Genomic DNA, 27,477 nt, shown 5'->3' on the forward strand with positions numbered 1-27,477 from the left:
ATGTTAAACTCTTCCTGACATCTTAAGGAGACCTCAGTGCTTTTAAGAGTAACCTGGGACTGTATTCCTAGAATTTGCCTGGGGCTATTATGGCACCTGACTGCCCCCAAATGTCCACTTTTGCGGGAGAGCAGCTCCTTGGCACGTGGCTGTGGGAAAAGTCATTCCCAAACAAGTTGGAATATGTGACTTTCTGCTGGTCTCTGCCTTTCCATCTTACGTTGGCTTCTTTTGTTTTTATCCGCAATATCAGGGAGGATGCTGGCGCATGAGGTACTGCATGTTCCTTTAAGATACTGTCACCCTGCTGTGTGATGTCACTTGTAGGGAGACGTTCATGTCACCTTCTAGAAGTCCACCCAGTCCCGTCAGAGTGTCCAGTGTTATTTTAACGAGAATTACTGTGTTTTTTTTTTAATCATATCATCTTTATCTCTAAAAACCACAATTATGTCTTAAATACTGCGTCCTTTTATCTAAATGCAACTGTTTCTAATCAAAGTGAAATGACTCTTTAATAATGCACCTTATTTTAGGATTCTGCCTTTCAAAATCAAGGAATAAAGTATAGATGACGCTAAAGAGATTGTGCTCTGTATCCTTGATTTAGAAAACATACTATAATTAAAGTGAATATGATGTCTCCTGATTGTACCTCAGAGACAGCCGCCATTTTGAAAAATAAACCAAGATAAATCACGATGTCAGAATGCAAAGAGTAACAACCTTGTGGGTCGCTAGGTAACTGGAAAAGAGACCCATATTTTTTTGTTTGGAGTTTACCAAGAAAACAGTAGTGAAAAAAATAGAAGAAAATAAAGGTGGCTCCAAATCCTGTCCCTAGGAGTAACAGTTTTTTGCACTTTGGTGAACATCCTTCCAGTATTGTTGAAGGACTATGTAGAGATATGGGCAGATAATTTCACACTAATTCAGTCACAACACATGCCATTTTGTGGTTGCTTTTTTTATCCAGCAGTGTTACTGATGTCTTTCCATGTCAGCAAGGATAGATACACATCATGATTTCAACAATTGCATAATATTCCATTATGTACATCATACCCACAATTATTTTTTTCATACCCACAATTTAATTCATTCCCTATGGGTTGTCTCTAGTTTTTTGCCATTATAAAAAACGCTGTGATAAGTATCTTTGTATCTTTAGCCACTTGTATGATTATCATCTTAGGATAGATTCCTTAGAGATCTATGATTTTTTAAAGTTTTCATAAGAATGATAAAAATAACATGTAATATTGTTACTATGTAATACGGAAAGTGTAATAGTTACAATTTTTAGGTGCCTTTCTTCTGCTAGATATTGTACAATGCACATTTATATGTTTATATGTATGTGTACATATATATATATATATAATCTCATTTAACCCTTATAACAACCAGCTGGGCATTATTGGTATTATTGTCTCCGTTTTGTATGTGAGGGAGCTGAGACCCAGAGAAGTCAAATTAGTGTCAGGGCCAGGAAATGGATATACCTAGTCCGATTCTAGAGTCCATGCTCCTTCCTCCAGCAGAGTTTCATATACCTCTCATCATGCCTCTCTCAGAGGAAAGCCTGTGGGATCAGGTTGGAAAACTGGGCTGGGGAACAGTGAATGAACCATGTGATAACACAACACTGAGGCAGAGTGGAACGCACCATGTTTCCCAAACCCCCACTCGTCACACAGACTCAGGTCCCCCTGCCTGCCTTGAAATGTTCTCATGTGATTAGGAGTCCGTGGGATCCCTCATTTAACCCTCAGCCTGCCTGTATCTGTTTCCTCTTTTCAGACCCCCAACAAGCACATCTCCCAGACAGAGGTGATCATCCGGTTTGCGTTCCAGACATCCATCACGGTGCTCTGCATTGCGTGCCCCTGCTCGCTGGGCTTGGCCACACCCACGGCGGTCATGGTGGGCACCGGGGTGGCCGCCCAGAATGGCATCCTCATCAAGGGAGGCAAGCCTCTGGAAATGGCCCACAAGGTTGGCCTTGCTCTCCTGCCTGTCCTTTGGGGTCTTGGCTGGAATGACTTTGTAGCTGTTGCTGTGTGATTTTTTTTTTTGAAACTTAGTCCTCGTGAAAATGCTATCTGTTTAAATTCTGTATTAAGAAGACAACCTGGAAGAGGCTCGAGGGCACTCCGTTAATTAAATAAAACAGAAAGCCAGGACTAACTGGGAATGATAGCAACAACAGCTAAGAGTTGTAAGATTAAATACAAATTGATTTCGTCTCATTAACAACTCTTTGAGGTGGGTGCTTATTATTACCGTTTTGCAGATGAGGAAGCTACAGCGGGAAGAGGTGAGGCAATTTGCCCAAAGGCCTACAGCTTTGGCAGAGCTGGGACTCACACCCGGGGAGCCGGGCTCAGACAGTACTGGAGCACAAACATGTGATTAGCAGAGGGATCCTCACTCCCGGGAGTGGAATAGTCAGCAACCGTGTTTATGAAGAATCTTTCTTCGGCCCAACATGCCCATCCCTAACCTTCCATCCCTCCGTTTATTTACGTTTGTTGAGCATTTACTTTGTGTGTGTGGGTCCTGTCCTAGGCCCTGGCAATGGCCATGGGCCTCTGCTGTGAGGGAGCTCACACGTTAGTGGGAGAGGCAGGTGTGGAGTATGCAGACCACAAATCCGTGAGAGCGTGGGAGGCTGGCAGGGTGGTTTAGCAGGGACCTAACCTTCACTTGTGTGTGTCGGCCTGGGGGTGAGTGGGTGCAGAGGCAGGAAAGGAAGTACAGGGGGTCCACCTGGGACCAACCAGTAGAGCCAGAGTGAGCCAGACAGCGGAGGTTGGGAAGGATGTTCTGGCAGTGGAACAGCCTGGGGAGGCTGTACTGTCCTATCATAGGCTCCATAAGATCAGGAATGGGAACTCTTTTCTCACCGTTGTGTCCCCAGCATCTTGCCCAGGGTCCGGCACATCGGAAGCGCTCAGCAGTTACTTGCTGAATAAGTAATGAGGGACCAGAAGGAAATGAGAGAGAGAGAGAGAGACTGGCAGGAGAAGAGGCTGCTGAGGGAGAAAGTCAGGGAAGGCAGGGCCTGGGAGTTTCTGTTAACTCCAGATTGGATCCGGAACTTAACGCCAAGAACAACAAGGGGCCATGGAGGGGTCTGAAGCCCCGCAGGATGGAACTGGGTTACTTGTTGGGAAGACCGCTGTGCCTGCAGAGTGGAGGGAGGGACGAAAGGCGGCAAGAATTGTTGGAGGAAGAGCAGTTACGTGCGTTGCTGAGGCTGGCGCTCGGCATCAGAGACAAAGAGCTGAGTGTTGTTTGCTAAGTGAGGGAGAGCCGGGCCTGTGGGGCAGTCTGGGCACGGCGAGCAGCTGGCCTTCGACAGGGCCTGGGGCCTGGGGGAGTGTGGAGTTCAGGGGTCGCTGGGCTGTGGCCGCGGACACAGGGACCGACCAGCGGAGCCCAGACCCGTGGGGACCACGGACCCAGTGGGACAGGCGGAGAAAGTGGCTCTGGTGGTTGGTTACATGGCCAGGGGCACCGCCTTCCCCTCCCTCCAGCTGCAGTGTGAGCGCCTTATTCTCAGGCGGCCGCAGAGACACTGCAGGGCGCTGACACGGACAGATGTGCGTGGTGGCATTGCCCAGAAGACGGTGCCATGCCATCTCCTGTCACACTGGAGTGACAGTTTCTGGCTCGACCTGGCAAGGGTTAAGTCACAGCGCGGATTGTTCCAGCTGGACTGAGAGGGAGACAGTGTCTTTGTCGCGGGAATGCGTGAACCCGGGATTGATCGTGGAGGATTGAGTTAATGGAGTCATGAAGGGATGTTACTCACTCGAGCTTAGTTGAGTGGAGTTCTGCCTCAAGGTTGTGTGGACTCTTCAAGTCCCTTCCATCTGTATACGTGATCACCAAGGTGTGGTTGTTTTGGCAGATAAAGACTGTGATGTTTGACAAAACTGGCACCATTACCCACGGGGTCCCCAAGGTCATGAGGGTCCTCCTGCTCGTGGATATGGCCACGCTGCCCCTCAGGAAGGTTCTTGCTGTGGTGGGGACTGCGGAGGCCAGCAGCGAGCACCCCCTGGGTGTGGCAGTCACCAAGTACTGTAAAGAGGTATGTCGACCTGGGCATTGCTCACCCCGCCCCGCGCCCTCCCCCCCCCCCCCCCACCTCCCCTGCTGTCACCGGCTGGGCTGGAAGCCTCCACGCGCCTTCCTCCTCACAGGCCTTTCCTCCTTGGCCTCTGTGACCGGAGTCAGCTGCCTTCCGGGAGGCCTTGGCTTGTGGGGTCCGGAAACCCCTCAGCAGCCCCTGCGGAGCAACAGGTTGGAGATAGGGCCCACAGCGCTGGGTCCCTCATCCCGTTGCCAGATTATCACAAAAGCAGTTCAGCGTTAACGCTCATTTACTGAGATGGTACCGAGCTTCTGTGCTCTGGGAGCTGGTGGTCGGGTGGGAAGGACAGATGGTGGAACAGTTCGGTCCCTTACGAGCACTTAGTGCAAGAGGGATACGAAACCAAATGAGGGGTCGGGGTGAGGCAAGGAGGGAGCCCTCAACTGGGGACGGGGAAATGGAGAGGAACCAGCAGCAGTGAGCGAAACGCCCCGTGGGTTCTTGGCAGTTAACGGGGAAGCGGTCATCCTTCGACCTCTCCAGAGGAAAGGCCTGTGTAGTTTTCCGTTTTCAGTCTAAACATAGAGGCAGCGGGATGTGCCGGAATATTGCCCCCAAAAATTCTAAACGGTCTGGGCGAATAGGATTATGTGAATGTAGAAAGGTGGTGTGGATGCCTGGGGGAAACGTGGACAGCTCCACCTGGACAGGGACTCTTCCAGAAATCTCCTTTGGCATTTTGTGTAGGGTCCTTCGGACCACCGTGTCCCCTCTCTCCTGATGTTTCAGGATGAGCTGTGCTCTCTCAGCCCTCCTCTGCTGCGTAGCTAACCCAGATGAAACAGCTCCTCAGTCCTTTCTCCTGCCACTGTCCTCGTCCCCCAGGGTCTGTAAAGGGGTGGTTACCCTCTTGCTGGGCTCAGAGCGGCTCTGTTACCGTTTCCCCATTCCATCGCTTTCATGAAATGATTTGCAACATAAAAATAATCTTTCCTCTTTTTGCTCTCCCACCTCCTTTAATTTGAGGCACTTGCTGTGAACTGCTCTTCTGCTTTCAGTCTGCCCTTTGTCCAGTATCATGAAGCATCAGTTTAATAATCATAGTGTCGGTGTCGGATAAGAGAAGGGATTGCAGAGTTACTAGTCCGTCTCCTCCCCTTCCCGGTCCTGCTTACCCCTCAGTTCTGGCTGGTGCTGTGCCTTCCTGCCCCGCTCCCGGGTCTGTCCTCCCTCCTACTCACCTCCCCTCCCTCCCTGCCTCCACAGGAGCTGGGAACAGAGACCTTGGGGTACTGCACAGACTTCCAGGCGGTGCCAGGCTGCGGAATTGGCTGTAAAGTCAGCAACGTGGAGGGCATCCTGGCCCACGGCAAGCGCCAGTGGAGCACACAGGCTGGGGTCTCGAACGGCGCTGGCGGTGTCCCTGAGGAGACAGGTACCCCTGGCCCTCGTCTCTCTGCCCGGCCTGCCAGGGGTGGGGTCCGGCTGGCTCAGGTGGCGGCGTGCCAAACCAGGGAGCCCGGGCCAGCACTGCTGGGTCCCCTGCTATGGATGGGGGTGGCTCATGGCTGGGGTGCCGCATGCCCGCCTCCCCCAGGAAACCCCCAGGCTTCTCTGTTGTGTTCTCTGATGCATCTGAGTCTTGACGCTACTGAAATTCATAGAGGGTTGTTTCTGCGACCCGTAATTTTGAGTCTCCTCTTTTTCATCCCAAGTGGGTCTTCTCCTAAGCTACAAAGCAGACAGATGGGAATTCTGCTTTTGCCCTTCCCGTCTCCCTCCCGTGCGTTGGAGCTCTGACGGGATGTGTCGTGTTTACAGAGCTGGCGGCAGAGAATGCAGAGGGGAATGGTCTGCCCAAGCCAAGAAGGGGTACTGCGTGGAGCGACAGCTGTCTTCAAATAGCGGCTTTTCTGACTCTAAGCATAGCTTGCTAGCCACCGCCGTAAGAGTGTAGAAACCCTCCCAACCCCAAAACCCCGTGTCGAGTATTCTCTCTTAAGTGCATTGGTAGTTCAGTCTTGCTTGGGAATGCATATTGTTAGAAGCCACCTGCCACCTTCTAGCAGTTTAGAACCCTAGGGTGACCCTTCCATTTAGTTCCGGGGACTGGTTTGTGTGGTGACACCTAAGTTAGTGGCACACAGAGTTAAAAGGTGACAGGAGATGGGGGTGCCTGGGTAGCTCAGTAGGTTAAGTGTCCGACTTCAACTCAAGTCATGATCTTGTAGTTAGTTCAAGCCCCGCATCAGGCTCACCGCTGTCAGCACACCCGCTTCAGATCCTCTGTCCCCGTCTCCTCCTCCCCAGCATGTGTGTGTGTGTGTATGTGTGTGTGTGTGTGCGCTCTCTCTCAAAAATAAATAAACGTTTAAAAAGAAAAAGGGTGAGGGGCGCCTGGGTGGCTCAGTTGGTTGAGTGTCCAACTTCAGCTCAGGTCATGATCTTGCAGTTCATGAGTTCAAGCCCTGCGTCGGGCTCTGTGCTGACAGCTCGGAGCCCGGAGCCTGCTTCGGATTCTGTGTCTCCCTCTCTCTCTGCCCCTCCCTCCCTCTCTCTTTCTCTCTCTTTCTCTCTCTCTCTCTCTCTGTCTCAAAATAAATAAACATTAAAAAAAATTTTTTTTAGTAAATCTTTAAAAAAAAAAAAGGTGACAGGGGAAGACTCGCCTAGACTTTTAGGAGCAACAGCTTTAAGACATTTCCTAGATAGAGACTAGTTATTTGCTGATGCCCCTTGGGTCAGGCATCTGTACCAAGCTACAATTGCTGCTTCAAATCTCTGCAGAAAAAGAACCAGCAAATACCTCTTAAAGGCAAATAAGAACACTGCCTAATGGTTAATGGGCTCATAACATTTTCACACATACTGCATGTACCTTTTAATCCACCCTGTTTTAATCCACACGCTCACATTCCACACATTAATTACTCTTTTTTCCCTGGTCCTTCAAGGATGGTGCTACGAGAGGGGCTTACTAGGTACAGTTTTTCAGAACGGTTGAAAGGACATTCTGCTGTTCAAAGGATCCCACGGTTTTTAGTCCTTTCTCACAGTAAAATTGGACTCTTTGGGAATAACCACAAACTCTTTTGAACAGATGCAACCCCCCAGACCTTCTCTGTGCTGATTGGGAACCGCGAATGGATGAGGCGCAACGGCTTAACCATTTCCAGCGACATCAGTGACACTATGACAGATCACGAGATGAAAGGCCAGACAGCCATCCTGGTGGCCATTGATGGTAAAACGCCCCACCCACCCCTGCCTTCTGCTCTCAGAAAGGAACTTTCTTAGGGCTATCTGGCAAAAATAGACTTTCTCGGGTTTTTTTTTTAAATATATTTTCCTGTCTGTTAATTTAAATTCTATAGCCCAAAAGGCTGCCTTGCCAGTTTTTCACTTCGTTCTCGGTCTAGAGGTGTCTCTCTCGTTGTGTCCCTCCTTCCCCGACACCCAGAGCGAGGCGGTGTCGGCCTCCTTGGTCTTACGTTCTACGCTGCCCTCGCTATCATTGTCTGCGTCCGTCCAAGCCCGACGTTCGGTCACCCGCCTCCCCCATCACTGCAGACGCAGCCACGGTTTGCTGTCCGGGAAGGTTAGCCGCGGGGTGCCCTCCAGTAGCGAGACCCACTGCCCCGCTCCACAGAGCTCTCCAGGATTGCATGTGTCTCAGTCCTCAGGTTATGTCCGCGGCTTCACGCCTCAGTGGATTGGAATCTTCCTTTGCTGGTGTTCTCTCTTATAGAAGTGAAACTGTATGCAGATGAGCAACATAAATTATTCTCATTTTTACTGCTTCAACCAGATATGTCCTCTGTCACTCTTTTCTCCTGCTCCCACCACCATGCCCTTTCCAAAGTCCTTATAAGCCCGCAGTCCCCTCAGCTCCTCAGATCGGAATCTGCTCAGCTGAAGGGGCCGAGCTCCTCAGTCACACCACTCGCCCGCATCTGTCCCCCCGCACCCCAGTCCTCGAAAGCCTTCCTGCCTCAGGATCCGAAGATTCACGCAAAACAAAACAAAACAAAACAAAACAAACAAAAAAGTTATACAGAGATGCGTTCTATAGGAAGGACTGATTTTCTGTTTGGACATTCATCACTTTTAAGTAGCGTTTATTGTACTCATTCCGATTCTCGTGTTCCAAAAACAATAGCTAACATGCATTGCGTTATTATGACCCAGACACTCTGCAAAGTGATAGATGTTCCTTGCAGAATATTTGGAAGATTCTGAGAACTATAAAGAAGAAAATGAAATTACTCCTTATCCTAGCCTTCGGAGAGCCACTGTTAGCATTTCATGTTCCTTCCAGACTTATGTATGCATCTACAAATGTAGGTAACTTTTAAGAATGCAGAATCAAAGCCACGTTATGTTTTGTACTTCGGTGCTTTGCTTTCGCATGTGATGTTGCATTATAGAAACGATCACCGGTAGTGGAGCCTCCTTTCTTTCCTCCTTTGCCCCTCGGGCCACCCAGCGCCGGCCATTGAGGACTCACCTGAGGGTGTCCCCTGCAGGCGTGCTCTGCGGGATGATTGCCATCGCGGATGCTGTCAAGCAGGAGGCAGCCCTGGCCGTGCACACACTGAAGAGCATGGGCGTGGACGTGGTTCTGATCACTGGGGACAACCGGAAGACGGCCAGAGCCATTGCCACACAGGTGGGGGCTGGGGGCCAGGGATCTTCCCCCTTTCAAATTGATCTTAAGCCCACTGGAGCAGTTTGAGGGGGAAAAATCAGCGACAGCCAGCGCATCCAGTGCCCCACCTTGCGTCTGGTCTTTCCCCGTGCTGGGTGCGTTTCTCTCCTCATGCTCTGTTCTGGCCCAAGCTGTGCAGCATCCCACGGGAGACCACTGTGCTGCCGTTGCAGAAGGCAATTCCAACGTCCTCTGCGTCTGTATTTCCAATGGGGGAAAAAAAATCATGGCTTGAGAGTTGAAATATACAACTTCCTAGATTTTGGGTTTAAGGGAATGTTTTGTCAGCTCAGCTCTTTTTTTTTTAAATGTTTATTTTTGAGCGAGCGAGAGAGAGAGAGAGAGAGAGAGAGAGAGTGTAGGCATGAGCGGGGAAGGGCAGAAAGAGAGGGAGACACAGAATCTGAAGCAGACTCCAGGCTCCGAGCTGTCAGCACAGAGCCTGACGTGGGGCTCGAACCCAAGGACCGTGAGATTACGACCTGAGCCGAAGTCGGACGCTCCACTGACCGAGCCACTTGGGTGCCGCAGCTCAGCTCTTCCCAAGCGTGTGCAGCCGACACGGCTGGGTCGCGGGCAGTTCTCCGGCAACGCTCACTCCTAGGCACAGCTTCCTGTCCACCTGACTCCGCCCAGGCCGATGGCTCCGGTGCAAATTCCTAAAAATTACACAGCCTCCCCAAAGAGGTGTAAAGTGTATGTTTTTGAAAATGAACTGCTTCCTATAAGGGAAGCCCTAGTACCTCTCTATACGTGGCCTTCCTTGCTGACGATGGTCTTGTTGAGTACCCATGCCTCTTCCTGGTTAAAAATCATTTATCAGTTCAGCAAGCACTTCCTAAGCACCACCTATGTGACAGGCCACAGAGCAGAGTGAAGAGGGCACCTGCCCTCCAGCAGCTCACTGCCCTGGGGGGAGGGTGGACCAGTGGCCAGGGTTGAACTGAGGGCTCAGTTCTCCAACAGAAAAGTGCACAGGACATGTGGGGGATGCCAGATCACACCCCCCACCCCCGCCCTGGCAAGGGCTGGAGACCCCTTCCCAGGGGAGGAAATGCTTGAGCAGGGGTGGTCAGATGAAGAAAAGGGGGAGGGATGGAGAAAGGGTAGCTGACGGATCCAGGACAGAGCAGGCAGCCTGAGCTCCCCAGCAGTGGGCTGGAGAGCTGCCAGGAGCTGAACGGGGCAGAGTCCAGGCTGGGCCTGCTGGGCCACAAGGCAGGAGGCCAGAGACATGCAGAAACCAGTTATAGGGGGGGCCTCAGGAGGCAGACCGAGGAGTGCGGATGTCATCCTAAGGGAAGTGGGAGCCACTGGAAGTCTTTAAGCAGGAGAGTAGTGTGATCGGCTGACCACTGCTTCGGGAAGACCACGGTGGGCATAGTTGGAGGGGAGGCTGGGAGGTGGGCAGGGAGACCCACAGGGGCCTAAGCCTCTGTGGAAGTGGGGGAGGGCACCAGGATGGGCACGCATGCCCTGGGGTCTGCAGGGTTTGGTGACTGACGTCATCGACTGGACCGGGGGAAGATGACTCACACATTTCTGCTACTGTTCACCATCCTTTGCCAACAGCAGGTGTCGTGTATTTGTTCCTTGACTTCTCTTTTCCTTTCCCTTTAGGTTGGCATCAACAAGGTCTTTGCAGAGGTGCTGCCTTCTCACAAGGTGGCCAAGGTCCAGGAGCTCCAGAATGAAGGGAAGAGAGTCGCCATGGTGGGAGATGGGGTCAACGACTCGCCGGCCTTGGCCCGGGCCGACGTGGGCATTGCCATTGGGACAGGCACAGATGTCGCCATTGAGGCTGCTGACGTTGTCCTCATCAGAGTGAGCTTGGCTCTGTCTTCTCCTGCCCTGTTGTCCAGGTCATGGGAGCGGTGAGGGCCGTGGGACAGAGCTCCTGACTGACCGTGTGTTCCTCCTACAGAACGACTTGCTCGACGTGGTGGCGAGCATTCACCTCTCCAAGAGGACCGTCTGGAGAGTACGACTCAATCTGGTGCTGGCATTGATTTATAATCTGATCGGGATACCCATCGCGGCAGGTAGGGTGGCTCTCACCTGTTTGCTGACCTTTGACTCCAGCTTCTTTGACAGCAGGCTTCTGTCTGCCTGCTGGGTTCCTGCCAGCCTAGTGGGTACCCGCTTCACTGGCTGCCAGAGCGTTTTAGAAAGAGTTTGGTTTCATTATGTTCTCTGCTTCATAAGTCTCTAAAGGTAAACAAAAGCTGCAGAGAGGGTCCCTGGGGTTCCCTGCTCCCTTGGAGCTCCTCCTGAAACCCGCGATGCCATTTGGGGACCGTCCCGGGAAGGCCAGGGTGGGTGGGTGAGCCCAGTCCCTTTGACGGCACCCCTACCCAGCTCCGAGACTGTCTGTTGGCACATGGTCATGACGTGGCAGCAGGGGCTTCTGAGCCACCCCAAGGAGGAGAACTTCACAGTGGGCAGCCCAAAACAGTGCCCCTCACCTCTGGGCTGTGGCGTGAGTGTCGTCCTTCCCTTGGCCAGGGGTCTTCATGCCCATCGGCATCGTGCTACAGCCGTGGATGGGCTCAGCGGCCATGGCGGCCTCCTCCGTGTCTGTGGTTCTCTCGTCGCTGCAACTCAAGTGGTGAGTCCCTGGAGGCGGGAGCATGTGCCACAGCGGCACCCCCCAAGCCTTCTCCCTCCACCCAGCCACCCCTTTCCCTCTGCCTCCTGGGCTGGATGGATGTGTGCCATGTGCAGGTTCCCAGCGCACCTGAGGCAAAGACAGGACGGTGGAGCCGTGTGTGTGTGTGTGTGTGTGTGTGTGTGTGTGTGTGTAATGGCTTCATCAGCGCCATGAGTGAGTAATTCTCCACCTCACAGCCATCATCACATGCTCGGCTGTTATAGTTAGTTGGCTCAAGAGTTGTTGACGTGGAAATGTCATGTAGACATGGGATCCTCGTGCCTTATTATTTTATCTTTTTTGAAAAAGATATTTGTTCATGCTTTCACTTAACAAAAGTTAATGGCAGCCTACTATGTGACAGGCATTTAGATAGCAAGTTTCTGAATCAGGTGAACTTTACCTGAATCCTAGGAGCTCAATACCCTCCCCTTTAAAATCCATGAGGTTTTGATACTGTATGTTATTGAAAGACTTTGATGAGAGGTCTTTGCCAAGTTTCCAAAAAGAAAAAAAAAAAGCCTCTGTCCACAATGTCTCAAATGCTCTTGGATCCTTGCCTTGCAGCTATAAGAAGCCTGACCTGGAGAGGTATGAGGCCCAGGCCCAGGGCCGCATGAAGCCCCTGACTGCGTCCCAGGTCAGCGTGCACGTTGGCATGGATGACCGGCGACGGGACTCACCGAGGGCCACGCCCTGGGACCAGGTCAGCTACATCAGCCAGGTGTCTCTGTCCTCACTGAAGTCGGACAGGCTGTCTCGGCACAGTGCTGGGGCTGACGACAATGGGGACAAATGGTCTCTGCTCCTGAATGACAGAGATGAGGAGCAGTGCATCTGAAAGCTCCGGGCGGGGACGGTCCCGGGGCTCGATCTCCTTGCTGAATAGTTGGGCCGGCTTTCCTGGTAGACGGGGCTCGGGCCGGTCAAGTGTGGCACCAGCAGCAAGACGGACGAGGCTCCTGTCTGGCCTTGGGGACTTCCGCTCCCTGGACATTTCTGGTCATCTCTCCTAGCACGTGCTGCATCCAGATGTGGCCCCTGGGTCGGCCCACCCTGCCTAGATCCCACTAGCACAGGGACCAGGCATCCTGGCCAGACCCTGCTGTTGGCACAGGCTTATCGGGAACGTGGCTGGACTCTCACAGAGGAGGGGACAGCCAGCCCTCCGCACAGGCCTCTGCTTTTGTGTTTGGGATGATTGCTTGTAAAAGGACCAAAAACTTGGCTGGGCCTTTCCTTAAAACTCATGAAAAGCCGTGAGTTTTGACAAGACCCACACGCATCGAGTATCTGAGACCGCAGTTTACCTCAAATGCACCCCATTGACTTCTGCCGGCACGGTCTCTTCCTTTTCTGTTCTTCACACTGGGGCTGTGCTGCCCCCCCCCCCACCCCTCCAAGCCCTGCCCGGTCTCTGAGGGCATGGCTGATGCCGTAGTGATCCCTGCTGCTGCTCCCGGGCACCTCTGCCAGACTCTGCTCCCTCACATGCTTGGCCAGAGAGCCTGCCATGCTTCTCTTCAGGTTGAGGAGAGTTTTCTTTCTCGCTAGTGTGCCGCTTGGCCACAGAGTCCTGGCCACGTGCTCAGCGGCCATGGTGGCCTCCTCCGTGTCTGTGGTTCTCTCGTCGCTACAGCTCAAGTGGTGAGTCCCGTGGGGCGGGAGCGCGCACCACAGGCGGCACCCACTGGGCTGTCTCCCCCACAGAATGGCCTGCTGTTGTGGATTGTCGCTGCCCCACTGGAGGGAGGGTCTCAGAGCCTGAGACCTGAGAAATTCTGCTCCCTGTGGGGTCCAGGCACTTGGGACCCTGGGAGCCCTGTGGTGCTTGAAATGGGTGTCCCACGGGGAGGTGTGTGCGCTCACAGGAACCTCCTTGCAGGCCTCCGGGAGCTTCAAATTACATGGTCTGCTGCGTGACCGTCACCTCGTGGCATTCATTCAGAACTCCTGCCAGGCGTGCCCCTGGTGGTGTGCAACTCCAAGCAAACAACGATACCCAAATCAGAGGAAATCAGTTATTCTCCATGAGCTCCTACTTCTGCACCCTGAGTCAGTGCCTTAGGAAAGGAGTCACCACACCTTCCCCAAGGGAAAGTCTTTCACACTTTGAGTGGCTCTTTGTGGTGGGGCAGGAATGGGGCCAGTTTTAGACTCTAAAGTCGGTGGTAGTTGAGAGAACTACATGGGAGTAGACGAGTAGGATGAAATAAATTTTAAGGTAGAGCCCTGATCGCATATACAGAATAATTTTATTTATTGAGTATCAGTTATTTTTCAGGGACAATATAAGCACTTTCTATAGGTTACCTCTAATCCTCCCAGCATACCAGCAAAGTAGATGCTATTGTCCACATTTTATAGGCAGGGCAGTAGGCCCAGAGAGGCTACGTATCCTGTCCAGGATCACACAGCCAGCACACTTGCCAAAACGGGGATCCAAATCCATGTCTCTTGGCTCTGAAGTCTTTTCTTTATTGCCGCTGCCACCCGAATATCAGTTTGGTAAGAATAAATAGGAAAAGGGCACTTGGCTCTTAGAAGAACAAAGCTGCCAGGCAATACACTCATTGTTATCAACTGGGCATGAAATTTGACCGTGGGGTCAACTTCCTCACCTTCTCCTTGGATGGTTTGTTTCCATTTTCGCATATGATTCCATTCTGTTGGGTCTTGCCCTCTAAAATGCAAGTGCAGGGTTCTGTAGTGCCTCTATCATTTTCAGTCTTCCTCTCCTTCCAGGCCCCTTCCCGTTCTTCCCTTCCTTTATTCCTGGCTGTGCTTGGGAGTGTTTCTTGTTTTCTTAACTAGGTTAATCATTGTCTAAAGAATCTAACTGCATTGATTTTTTTCAAAGGCTTTTGGGACCATAAACATCATGTGTATATGGCCATGAAAATATTTATATAATTGCACAGAATGTAACCTTTAGATGTTCAAGGGGTAAGGATTTTTGTGTGTGTCAGATAAGAGCAGTCCCTATTCCAGAAACTTTCCATGCTGTATTAGAATAAAGTTTATTTTTATTCATCTGAAAGTCTGCCTCTTGCTGGCTCCGTGTGTGTGAGAAGCATAATTGAGGCCAGTGTGGCTCCGTCTTCACTGAGAACTTCTGCAAGGTGCCGGCTTTGGTCTGCCTCATCAGGGCACAGAAGGGCAGGGTTTTAAACCGTGGAGGCCGTGGGGGGGGGGGGGGGCCAGACCCTCTGATGTGCCACCCCTGGCACCATGTGGGCCCCTCTCCTGGATACAGGGCCTGCCTTGGCGGTGTGTGGAGAGAACCCTGGGGGGCAACCCCATCCAGGTGTCTGTCCCACCGGGCCAGACACGGGCCTTGATCTGCCCCATTAGATGCACCTCTCTCATCGAGAGGAATTGTCAACAAAATGCTGCATCACACACACGTGTTTTAATCCGGAGGGATGTGTTTTGTGTCCCTTGGCCCTAAGGGAGCGGGGCAGGGGGAGTAGTCGAAGAGTCTGGACCAAAGGGCTCTGCTGGGAAGGCTCTGTGGGCATCTTGGGGTGGCGAGAGGGCCACAAGTGAGCTCCAGCTGAGGCCGAGGTGACAGAGTAATTTATCATCCAAACCAGGACACTTTTAAGAGTGAAAGGAGGCGCTATTAATACTTGGCCAGGCCAGCCGGCCTGCAGTGACACTAGCCAGCAAACTGGGACGCGTGGTCACCTTCCCAAAGAGGGAGATAGACCTTGTGAAGTCACTGACACAAACTGCATCACTTCAGAATGCTGCTCTCATTGTAGATTCTGTGGACATGTTGGTGACATATCCTTTATCCAATTTGAGATTTTTCCCTCTGTCATATCCCGAGACCAACGCTTCTCCGTAGAATCACTGAGGTGGTCATCTTTGTGGCCCAGTATGACCACATCAAGAACCAGTCACAGATGTGTCACACTTCCTGGTGCCCTACGGTTTCTCCAGCACACCATGTAGGACTTCAAGCCAGGCACCCTTGACTGTTTTTCTGGAAGCCCAGGTGTGGGGGTTTCATTGTATGCATGTCTCCTTGTGGGAAGAGAGGATTCCATTTCTTTAAAAAAATAGATCTTTCTAAAATTTGAGCAGATCTCCCTGATACGATTCCACACGCACCAGAATAAATCACAGCGTCTATCCATTTCTGATAAGTTTTCAGCCTTTAAGATCTTCGTGAAGGCTTGTGAAGGACAGAATCTACAATGAGAGCTTATAGGGGTCACCCTATGAGCAAATAATAATTGTAGTTTTCTTGGTAAAGATGGCACTGGGAAACTGACGTGTCAAGAGGTAGATGCTAAAGTTGTTCTGCTAGTTTACTAAGAGACCAAGATTGGGGTGCCTGGGTGGCTCAGTCAGTTAAGGGTCTGACTCTGGATTTTGGCTCAGGTTATGATCTCACAGTTTATGAGTTCAAGTCCCACATCAGGCTCTGCACAGACAACATGGAGCCTGCTTGGGATTCTTTCTCTCCCCCTCTCTCTACTCCTCCCCAGCTCAAGCTCACGCTCTCTCTCAAAATAAATAAATTAAAAAAAAATTTAGAAACCAAGAATAATAAAAGTGGCCTTAATTTTAAGAAAATCCAGCATAGACCAAAATCAGCCCACCAAATAGGTTAATTAGAAAAAGATTATTTGAATTAGAAGGTATTTTTTTTATGTTTTAAAAAATTCATGTCAATATTTCAGTAGGTAAATTCCCTAATGCGTATAAAGTTCTCCTTGAGTTAGGAAAGTTTTATTTTGCGTGCAACTTTTTCTTAACTGCATCTTTTATTTAAAGACAACAAATAGATATAGAGGAATGCATATACAGAGAAATGCTCTCAGCAAGCATTCACGCTGACTCAGTTTCCCTTTGCAGATGACCCTGTATGTGGGAGCGTGGATCTAGTTTGGAATGCACTGTGGAGCTGCTGGGAACGAAACCACTCTGCCTTCTGCATTTTCTCAGCTCAGGCAGGGACACATACGCCACTGTGTGGGTTTATCCCAGAGGGACATGTCTACTTGTCTGCTGTTCTGCTTTGTGTGAAGACAATGGCAATGGTTGAAATTACAGGATAGAGTACGAGAATGTTAAATAGTGCCACGAAATCCCAGCGTCTCCTTTATTCGATTCAAAGAGATGAATAAACACATGTGAAATCATCCAAGGGCTAAGATGAAAACAAGGATTGATGGAAATGTAACATTTTTTCCTCTGAAAAGGAAATAGCTGTTACTTCTTTTTACTTCTATGAATGTGGTAACCACTTACAGCAAGATTGAAGCATAGAGATCTGTAAACTGGGGAGGGCGGGGGGGGGGGGGTGGGGAAATAGCACCCAAAAGGAAACGCCACGAGCATGATTATGTGGAGGGCGTCCTTCGTGGGAGAACCACATGGAGACCCTGAGGGAGCAAAGCCTGTGTGTCTCCGGGGGCCCAGCGTCCTGATCTAGTGGAGGGAGAGGTGGTGTAACGTGCCGGGGACGGAGCTGTTGTGAACCGACTGGTACCCAAGACGCCGTGACAACGTTCAAACCCTGGGAGGCCAGGCCGCCAGCTGTGTGCTGGGGCCACAGTGGGCTCTGTCTTTCCTGCTCACCCTGTCCTCGCAATGACAGTAAGAGTGGTGGGCGTCAGTCAGTCTCATTTCCACAGATGGGGCTGACCAAGCTGAGGGGCCTCCAGCGGACTGTCCAGGGGACAAAGCCGGGAAGGGTGTTTAAGCCCACTCAGCTCTGGCCCTGTGGGGCCCACCCACCTCCCTGCAAACGTGATGCCCAGTGCTCTCGGCAGGAGAAGCTGGGCCTCCCTGGCACCCCTGGTCCCCGTCACATGCTTGGGGGAAGAGAGTGTCCTTTCACAGGACTGTGTGGTTTATCTCAAGAGCCACCAGGTGTCTCTCTGTCCAAAACAACCTCCTAGTTGGCAGCAGGATCCTAAATTCTCTTGATCATTTTTTTTTTTTTTTTTTTTTTTTGGAGCATCTGGAAATTCACATAAACCTCATCAAAATGAAAATGGGAGACGTTGCAGAGGGTGAGGCTGGAGTCTGGGTCTGGCAAAGGGACCTCTGAACTACGATGTATTTGTCTGCGCTGGCAGCCCACATTTAGCCGTGCGGAGTACATGGTGGGGACGACTCGGCAGTGAATTTCTCCATCACCATGTGCGTCTGAGCTTCATGCTATTTCCAAGTTAAGGCTTTTTTTTTTTTTTAAGCTTGAACATTAAAAAAAGAAAAAAAAGAGTTTTAAAGGCTCATAGTGATTTTCAATGGCCCCTAGCTCTAAGTTCTGAGACTCCTGTGTTTGCCTTGGGTTTATAGGACTCCACCCCAACCCCCTGGGCAGAAGTGTGTTCCCCGCAGTGTCCAAATGACACCCTTGGGGGGGTCACTTGATCCTGAGCAGGGCTTTCCTGCTGCGGACCTCTATTTCTTCTTCTGTTCGGTGGGGAGCCCCACCCTCTTTCCTGTCCCAAGATAACGTGGATAAGGGGCAGTCCGTAGGAAACCCCCACACAAGTGCAAGGTGGCCGATGGTCTCAGGAACCTTACCAGGCAATGCAGGTGTCTTCTATAGAGCCTCCTACCTCATTGCGATTGAAAAAATAACAAAGCATGACCTGGGGCCTCGGCTCTCTCATCTGTACAAAGTGGGCAGAATTACAGTCTCCACTTCCCAGGATCATGTGAGGATACAATGAAGTCATCTGAGGAAAGCACATCCTCAGCACGCCACAAATGTCAGCTGCCGTAGTTGATGTCACGGGTGATGGTGGATGTCATCTAGGATGAAAACAACTCAGCCTTTCCTCACAAGCAGGTAAAAATCACCCTATATATTCCCTCACTGGGCCGGAGGAAGGCCCACTTATGGGTCTGCTTCTCAGACTTCATGGACTATGTGGCTTGCTTTAAGAAATTTTTCAATGTGTATTTATTTTTGAAAGAGAGAGAGAGAGAACGAGCACAAGCAGGGGAGGGGCAGAAGGAGAGGGAGACACAGAATCCAAACCAGGCTCCAGGCTCTGAGCTGTTAGCACAGAGCCTGACGCGGGGCTCAAACTCCTAAAAAGAGCACTCTTGTCCAGATGCCGGGCACCGGGCTTGACTCCCGCTTCTCAATTCCTGGTGGTTCTAGAGTCTGATGCTCTGCCGTGGCATGTCCAAAGTTCCAGGAAGAACAGGGCAGGGGGAGACCATACAGTGGAAGAGAGGGTAAAAGCATCCACTTTAGACCTGAGTTCAAAGCCTGATTCCATCCCATGAGAAGGTCACTCTGCCTTCTGAGCTCCCAAATCAATAACTCCTACTTCACCTGCTTGTGTGGCCCAAATGGAATTGTGGATTATGTATTGACAGTTTGCATGATGCACAGTGGGAATTAGGGAAGTAAGTTAAGGGTGCTAGTGAACAAGAGGCGTGAAAAAGGAAAGTGGCTTCTTTTTTTGGTCCTATCAGCCTGGTTGAGAAGGCAGGACCTTGTCTCAACTCGTCTGCGTCCTATTTAGGAGTTTGAGCATTTTACCAATCTCTTTTGATGTCTTTCCTTTCTCTCCAGGGCAGAATTACATCATTTCAGGTATGGTTTCCTAAAGAATATACTGATATTTGATTAAACAGAACAAGCTTGCTCTCCTGTTTCTGATGACTCAGCTTTGGTGGCTAAATATGCCCCAGGCAGAGGTGTGCTACCTCCGTCACAGAAGTAGAGAGGCCATGACGTCATGTGGATTTATCACAGGATAACCTGCCTTTAATAAAGGTCCACTGCAGGGTGGGGGCAGAGAGGGGATCTTGTTTTCTGGAAGATTATACATGTTTTATAAACTTCTGTTTTCCCCTTCCTGTTAAATGGTCAGAATTAAAGCTAAAATCCATATGAGCTTAGAATCCAGCTAAATCTTGGAATTTATTACTTTGGGGATTCTAAAAGAAGCTTATACTGCCAGTCCCTGACTTTAGGGATACTTAAGTTTGGTTCTAGTGGGGTGTCCACTAAAGTGTGAAAAATACTAGACACCTCAGGGTGACAGGTTTGTTTTCCATTTAAGGCTCCACCCATTTGTAGGTAATGTTTAGTATATATGTGGTTTTCACCATCAGTTCTCATTGCTGTCCTGTCCACTTGAAGGACAGTCAATGCAAATGACTCCTTCCTTCCTCCTCCTCAGTGTGCACACACTCCTCCCCAGTGTGCACACACACACACACACACACACATACATGGCCCTAATGGGCAGAAATCCTCTCACAGGATGGTGATGACCCTCAACAGCCTGCCTCCTCTCCCAAGAACTGATAAGGAAGGCAACAGTTGGGGAAAGAGAGTCCAACGGCATCTTGGCTCCAATCTCCAGATGGTCGCCCCAGGTGGCCCAGGGCATGGGCGCTGAAAGGCAGGGGACACAACAGACTTGTCCATATAGAGTCAGAGGCTGAGGAAGGTGTGATTTCCAGACTCAGCTAGATAGGAAGTTCCTCCTCTTCCCTACCTACCCCTGAGCCTGGAGTGGGACTGATGTTCCTTCATTCATGAAGTTCAAAGGATGCTTCTTCCCAAAGCAGGAACAAAACAGATACACACGCAGAAATATGGTTCAACTGGATACATTTGGGCTAGAGTGAACCTGTGGAAGGAGATACACCTGCCATGGAAGCTGAAGAGCCTCCTGGCTTCTCAGCTCTGCAGGAGGATGGGCTGAGGGCCTGGGGGAGAGGTTGGCGGCAGGGGGGGGGGGGCGGTGGTTGGAGGGGCTTTTCATCCCCTCTCCTTCTACCCTTCCCCTCCCCCCTCTTTTCCTTTTCTTTCTTTTACTCCCCCCTCCCCTCTCTCTCTCCCTTCCTTCTTTCCATCCTCCTTTTTTATCTTTCTTTTCTTTTTTTCTTTTTTTGCTGTTATTTTCTTTTTTAACAGGCAGCTTTGGAGTTGTTTGTATCACAGGATTCTTTCAAGTCCTGGTCCTCAGTCCTCAACCTCAGTCACAGGGCAAGCCCACTTTCAAGAAGCGCCCCCCCTGGGGAGCTGCCCGCGTGGACCCCAGAGATGAGGTACTCTGGCTGATGCCTTTCCCAAACCTCAGTGTGGATCTGGCACAGCTGATTCTGTTTTTGTTTCTCCTGACATTGACAAGCCACCGGTTCCACTGCTTCCCCGGCTCGTCACGACCCGGGACGCAGAGGCCATGTCAGGTCCACAAAGCCAGCTCCTCATTGGCCCATTTGTATCTGATTTCTTGAGACACTTCATCATATAGCTTGGAAGCAGGGCCTCTACAAGAGGTAAGGAGGCCCGAGTCACAGCCCAGATCTCGGAGTCTAAAACCAGGGCGGGTTTGTCAAAAGTTTGTCCCTCTATCCCTGCTGACAGAGGTGGGCTGCAATGTTGAATTCCCAAGGCCCCGTCTGAACTTGCCAACAAAGAGGCTTGTCCAAGAAGGCCACCCAGTCGGCTCCACATGAGGTGACATGCCACCACCTGAATCTAGTCAAGGCTTCAAACAGCCCACTTCATCCCTCCGGTGCCACACACTCTGGTCGACAGAACAGTGGTCCCCACTGATGTGCACACCCTCATCTTCCAACCCTGTGAATGGGACTTTGCGGGCGTGATGGAGTGAAAGATCTTGAGGCGAGGAGAGAGTCCTGGATGACCCAGCTGGGCCAGTATCCTCAGGAGGGTCCTCACAAGTGTGACACAGGAAGGTCAGGGTCAGAGAAGGACATGGGAGGACAGAAGCAGGGGTTGGGGTGTTGTGCTCGAAGCTGGAGGATGGGGGCTCCAACCAAGGAATGAAGGTGGCTTCAAGAAGCTGGGAAAGGCAGGGAAATGGGCTCTTCCCTTGAGATTCCGGAAGAAAACACCCCTGCCGATGTCTTGATCTCAGCCCATAACACCCATTTTGGACTTCTGACCTCCAGAACTGCAAGATAATAAATTTGAGCTGCTAAGTTTGTGATAATTTGTTTCAGCAGCCATAGGAAACAAAGCCACCCCACTAAGGTCACCGAAGTCCCCTGAGCCAACCAGTGCCAGCAGTCACAGCCTAAGCCTGCCCCTGGGCCCACTCAAGCTTCTCCAAAGAATCTCCGGAAGCCAGGTGAGTTTGGAAAATGCTGGTGTATAAACAGGACTCCTTCATGGAGACTCCTTAATGGAGCTCTCAGAAACTCTCGTGTATCTATCTAAAAAAGAATAGGGCACAGGCAGAGGTTCTCCTGATGCAGTAACTGTGAAAGTATTTCAGGTAGTAACTCCAGGGGGTGGTCTGTGAAAGACTGACTGAAGAGTTGTCCACCTCTCCCCAGCCCATTTGTCTACACCCCATGACCTCTCCTGCGTAGAGGCCAGTGTTGCCCGGAGAGAGGTGGGAGGGAGGACCGGGAGAACGACGTCAGAAGTCTTGCTTTTGTATTTCAAAATGGCCCAATCCAGATGAGTTAATGGGAAGACTACACATCAGGCTCAACTTGCGCACCTTTCCCAACACACACACACACACACACACACACACACCACAACCCCCCACACTGGTCAGAGGGAGGGATGATGGCATGGAAGTGTGAACCAGGAGAAGGCTCACCTTCGGTTGAATTCGGAGAAAATGCTCTGGACTCTGCCCCCGCCCCTCACGCTGCCCCTCCTGGCTGAGTTGGAGAGAGGGAAGAGGAGGGAGCATATATGTGGGAGAAAATGCTTGAACCCCTTGAGTTCTGATGGCTCAAAAGTAGAGCAGCCCATCCCCCTCCAGGCTGCGTTTTGCTGCAGTGGCTGCGGGCTGCTCAGAGCTCCCCTCGTGGCCGGGGCAAGCAGAAGACAGGTGCTGCCTGGCTGTCAGTCAGGTGGGCTTGTGATGGCACTTCCGAGGCAGAGGCCACCTGGCGTGTCTTAGAGAGGACAGCCCCAGGACAGTCAAGCCTCAGAGGATCCCCTCGCCCACACGCAGCCTGGAAGTGGACTCCCGAGCACTGCTGGGAACTTAGACACTGAGGACTGAGGAGCCAGCCTGCCAGGCTCAGGAACAGAGGGTCCCTTAAGGCTCCTGGATTCCTGTGTGGAATGACTGACATGTAATTTCTAGCCAGGTGGAATTGGCAGTTGCAAAAGCAATTACCCGGCAGACCCACATTTATGGACACAGAGGAAACTGCTAGATATCTGAATGCCTACTCCACACCAGGTATTGAAGGAGAAACCCAGGCTTGCCCTCCCATCCCCTGATATAAGCCTTTAGTGCTCACAGTGGCCACACAGACTTGACAGCCTGACGATCTGTGGCCACTTCTCGGTCCTCAGGTCAAATATCTGAGTGTCGAACAGGATGGACACTCCAGACAGCTTCCTCTCTGCCCGGCTCCTCGAGGCTTGCTGGAACTGTGAACTACACATATCAGAAGCCAAACCGAGCAAGTTCAAGCAGTGGGGGGATTTATAATCGGGATGTAGGGGTGTTGAGGGAACGCAGTCGAGCCCCAGGAATATTTGGAGCTGGGAATCTGAAGGCCACCTGGAACCCATTCCTTCCTACAACAAATACTGACTAGGCACCTATCCCAATTGTGGGCGTTGGGGCTACAGCAGGGGAATGAAACAGACAAGGCCCATGCCCTTCAGAAGCTGAAATTCTGTTGCGACAGAGAAAGAGAGCAAATAAACAAACAGATAATATCATCTCTGCTAGTGCAAAGTGCTGCAGAGACACTGTAGCAGGACAGTAGGGTCGAGGTGATGGTGCTGAGGGGTGGGGACAGGGTATTTTAGCTAGGCAGCAGGAGAGGTGTCCCCGCAAAGGAGTCAGTAGAAAGATGCAGCCCTTTGAGTGTGAAGGACTTAGGGGACCCAGCTGGGAGAGTCCCCGGAAAGTGCCAGAGAGTAAGAGGAAGCATGGTTGGAAGGGTAGGGCCAGATCTCAAAGGGGCATACTCTCCAGAGCAAGAAGCTGGCCTTTCATTCCAAGGCTGATGGAAGACATCAGAGGGTTTGGAGGAGAGGAGTGACGTGATTTCATTTTTCTTTTAAAAAGACCAATCCAGCTGCTGTGTGGGGAGGGGACTGCAGCCAGGACGCCACCTGAGAGCAGCAGGCAGGACGTTGCCTCATTGTGGTCAGAGATGCAGAAAGGTGGGCTTCATGGCTTTCGCCTAAGCCCAGCTGTAACCCAGATGGGGGTACCTGGAGCAGACAAATGGGGCCCTTGGGACCTGTCCTCTCTCCTTGCCTCCTGTCCTGCATCTCCCCTGTGTCTGCTTCCTTCCTTCAAAGGGCTCTCTTCCTTCAAAGGGCTTCCCCTGCCCCTGGTCTGACAGCATGGCTGCCCCAGTGTGTGGTCCTGAGTCCAGTCTCATGGAGGGACCAATCCTTCTTTAGCTCCATCTGCTCTGAGGTCCTCAGTCCTGTCCCTGGCTTCCCCTTGTGCACAGTGTTCGAAGATCTCCCCTGGGGCAGTCCTGTCCCTGCCCTGGCTGCCCAGACCTCTTGTGGGTCTGATGTTCCAGGCCTTACCTGTCCAGGAGACAACCTGTACCTGTAGGAGGTTAGTGAGTGACCCCACCACCCAGCAGAGCTCTGAAGAAGCCCGAGACCAAGTCCATCCTGGGTGCCACCCACCCCCACCTGCCAGCCAGTCAATAATTATAGCTCTAGTGACTTTCACAGTGACCCCCTTCTCATCCTGAGGCCTTAGTCCAGACCGCCCTCAGAGTTCACCTGAGCTGTGCCTGGCACAGAAGTTAAGTGCACGTTTGCTGAATTACCATGAAATCTTGTCCTTTATCTGTCTACACTTGGCTGGCTGAAGACAATGTAGTTGTTCTTCATCTGAAAAACTACACGAAAGACTAACTATACCCGGCTTTTATCAGAAGCCTAAGTACCACAAAGTACAAGCAGTGGCTCTCATTTTTTTTCTACTGAGAAGTAGAAAGCATGCTGAGAGTATGCTGTTTGATCCTAGGCATATAAATCACTATTACAATGCCTCTTGGACTCCTCACTACCAACTTCATACCTGAATTTCCACGAAATAATGCCCCTGGCTGCCTAAGTCCTTTGATCTTGACCTTGGTGGTGGGAAGTTCTATGACTTCCTTCCCTCCTTCCCTTCCTCCCTCATGTTAATTCACTATGAGTTAGGTATGATGTGATAATAGAGAGATGAAATGAATGTATTCTGCTTGGGGTCAAGTGGGCGAAACAGAAAGCAAACCAGCACAGCAAAGTGTTGAGGGCCTCCGGGAGACGATCTGTTGTGTAGATGCTCACGAATGTGTGCGCAGGGAGACAGTCATTATGGCATTGTTTGTACAGGGAACAGCCAAGGTGTCCGTCAAGAGGGAAAAGGGTAGACGACCTGTGGCATGTGTCATACAGCAAGAGGAACGAGCTAAGTCTGCAGGTATTAATATGGAGAAATCTCAAAAGCACAATGTTCGGGGAAAAAAGTTGCAGATGGAAAAATGAAGTGAAATTGCTTTGTGTAAATTTCTAAAAGAAAATAGTTCCATATATTGTGGTAGACACAGGCTTTTGTAGTCCAAGTATAAACATGGTGTGGAAATATATGCTGAGTTCAGAACAGTGGTTTCCCCTGAGGAAAGAAGGAAGAGGAAGGGGTCTGGAAGAGTCTGAGGTATTTAGGAGGTATATGTCCTTTCTAAAAATATGAAGCAAAAATGTCAGCACTGGTCAAATCTGGTTGTGAGCACATTGGTTTTGTTTTATTATTCTACTTATATATATTTAAAATATGAATAATTTTTTTCCAGATGTTTATTTTTGAGAGAGAGCAAGAATAGAAGAGGGACAGAGAGAGGGGGGGACAGAGGATCCAAAGTGGGCTCTGAACTGAGAACAGAGAGCCCGATCGTGGGACTCAAACTCACGAACCATGAGATCATGACCTGAGCCGAAGTCGAATGTTTAACTGACTGAGCCACCCAGGCACCCAAAAATATGAATAGATTAAAAAAAATACATGGGGGTCTGGAGTTTGGAGAGAGGCTAGGCCCAAAGCTGCAGACAGAGGAGGGGTCATCTTTACCAAAAGCTCGGGTTGAGCTGCGGGATGGATGCACTTGCCCAGGCTCTGCGCCTTGATTCGCTACACCGATGGGAGCAAATACCTTGGGAATCACTTATTTTTAAGGGAGGATGTGGTGGTAAAGCAGAGATAGGTCTCAGAAGGGGACTCAGAGAAGGAAAACAGCCAGGAGGGATGATTGATGAGGAGGTCCAGGAAAAACACATTTTTTTTTACAGCTCAGTATATAGAAACACAGAGAAGAATGCAGTGAGTCTCCATACACCTGCCCTTAACCTCTCCTTGAATTAAATAATTTTCAAGATTTTGCCAAGATTGCTTCTTCTCTTCCCCCTCTTCTTTCCTTTTTTGAGTTGCTGAAGTGGCTTAACATTTTTTTTAAGTTTATTTATTTATTTTGAGAGAGACAGAGATAGTGCAAGTGGAGGAGGGACAGCGAGCCCGATGGGGGCTCGAACTCACGAAACTGAGAGATCATGACCTGGGCTGAAACCAAGAGTCAGATGCTCAACTGACTGAGCCACCCAGGTGCCCCAAGTTGCTGAAGTAGTTTAAAGCAAATCCCAGACACTGTGTCTTTCTACCCCTCCATACTGCAGTATGCGTTTCTAAAATATCCAGGCATGGAGAGAGATTTTTAAGGAGGGAAACATCAGCAGCATTAATTGTTGTAAAGGACTTGAGAAAGAAGAGGACCGAGGGGCTTTCACCAAGGTTCCGGGTACCCGGAGGGGCACACCTGGGGGGCTGTGGTGGCAGGAGGAGGGGTTGACCCCAGAGGCATGGCTGGAATTGGCAATAGAAGGTAGTGGAGGCTGCCAGCTACGAGAAACGCAGCTCATCACTTCAAGAAGCGTGATGGCAAAAAGGGAGCAAAAGGGAACAGCATGTGACGGTGGCAGGGAGGAGGAAGGTATTTCCAGGATGGAGAGACATCACTATCTCAGGGCTCAGAGGACAGATATGAAAAAGGGAGTAAACTGATGGAGCAAATTTCTGGGGCAGAGGTGAACGAGGCAGAGTACAGTGGGGTTAATTCTTCCGTAACCAGGAATGAATCGCTCAAACATCTGGGGGTGGGAAGAGAGAATGTTGACAATCTTTGAGGACACCGAGTCTGCTGTTTGGGACATGCGAGTTTGGAGTTCCCCACGGGCAAAGGGACCAGGGGTCAAGACAGGACGGTGATAATACTGTGATTTACTGGGCACCTGATGCAAGTCAGACACATTTGTGAATCTCATTTAATCCTCGCACACTTTACAGTTCAGGAAAATGGACTCCAAGGTGTAAGTACTAGCACACACACTTCGTAAATCACAGAATTGCTGTGACCTCAGGGCTCTTCTGCACGGCCTTGAGGGCCCGTTGTCCATAAATTGCAGGACTCCGGGAGGCACGGCTCAACCCCTAGGAAACAGCCAGCTGGAGTGGCTCAGGTGTGAAAGTACCTGGGACCCGGGCAGTGTGGAGGTGGCAGATTGCAGATCCAGGAACTTTGGGCTCTTCTGTCTTTGCTCTTGACCCGATCTTGTTCCAGTGTCTCCCTCTCTTCCCTCCCCCTGAGCATCCTATCTGGGGCAAGCAGGACTGTCTGGGCGCCCCTCACACCCTCACACCTGGGCTTAGCTAACCTTGCCCTTCTATCCTGCAGGGTCACATCCCCACTGGCTTGTCCCCTTTTGTTTAGAAAGACCACGCCCACGGATGTTGCTGATCTGTTGGAAAGCCTTTGAGAAATGGAAGGAAAGATTGCTCTGCTGAGCTCCATTGTGATATTTGTCCCTTTCAGGGGTATGTTACAAAACAAACAGGTGTAATGTGGGGCTGGGAGGTGCGTGGGCTGTGATCCATAAACCACATCCTCCTTGTAAGAAGAGTCTTGGCCTGGCCAGTAGGAGGGAAACAGAGCCTCGCCCACAGTGAGTGTGGAGTGGGGGCCTTGATGGTGCTCCTCTAGGCAGTGGAGTGGACCAAG

At 50.9% G+C, this 27,477-nt stretch overlaps 1 protein-coding gene across 10 annotated transcripts in view; it reads left to right on the forward strand.

The window, feature by feature from the left end:
• Window positions 1-14,503, forward strand: part of ATP7B (ATPase copper transporting beta) — a 73,785-nt gene extending 59,282 nt beyond the window's left edge. For 6 of the 10 annotated variants that reach the window (XM_053214734.1, XM_053214744.1, XM_053214729.1 and 3 more), the window contains 10 exons: window positions 1,804-1,998; window positions 3,920-4,102; window positions 5,372-5,540; window positions 7,206-7,349; window positions 8,533-8,774; window positions 10,434-10,637; window positions 10,738-10,855; window positions 11,319-11,421; window positions 12,031-12,169; window positions 13,349-14,503. In XM_053214734.1, coding sequence (XP_053070709.1) covers window positions 1,804-1,998; window positions 3,920-4,102; window positions 5,372-5,540; window positions 7,206-7,349; window positions 8,533-8,774; window positions 10,434-10,637; window positions 10,738-10,855; window positions 11,319-11,421; window positions 12,031-12,169; window positions 13,349-13,531 — 1,680 coding nt within the window. In that variant the 3' untranslated portion in view covers window positions 13,532-14,503. Of the gene's footprint in view, window positions 1-1,803; window positions 1,999-3,919; window positions 4,103-5,371; window positions 5,541-7,205; window positions 7,350-8,532; window positions 8,775-10,433; window positions 10,638-10,737; window positions 10,856-11,318; window positions 11,422-12,030; window positions 12,739-13,348 lie in introns of those variants that run through there. The other 4 variants (XM_053214728.1, XM_053214747.1, XM_053214731.1 and 1 more) reach the window with 3 other exon arrangements.
• Window positions 14,504-27,477: the final 12,974 nt, after the last annotated feature.

The sequence above is a fragment of the Acinonyx jubatus genome, chromosome A1, assembly GCF_027475565.1.
Source record: "Acinonyx jubatus isolate Ajub_Pintada_27869175 chromosome A1, VMU_Ajub_asm_v1.0, whole genome shotgun sequence".
NCBI lineage: Eukaryota > Metazoa > Chordata > Mammalia > Carnivora > Felidae > Acinonyx > Acinonyx jubatus.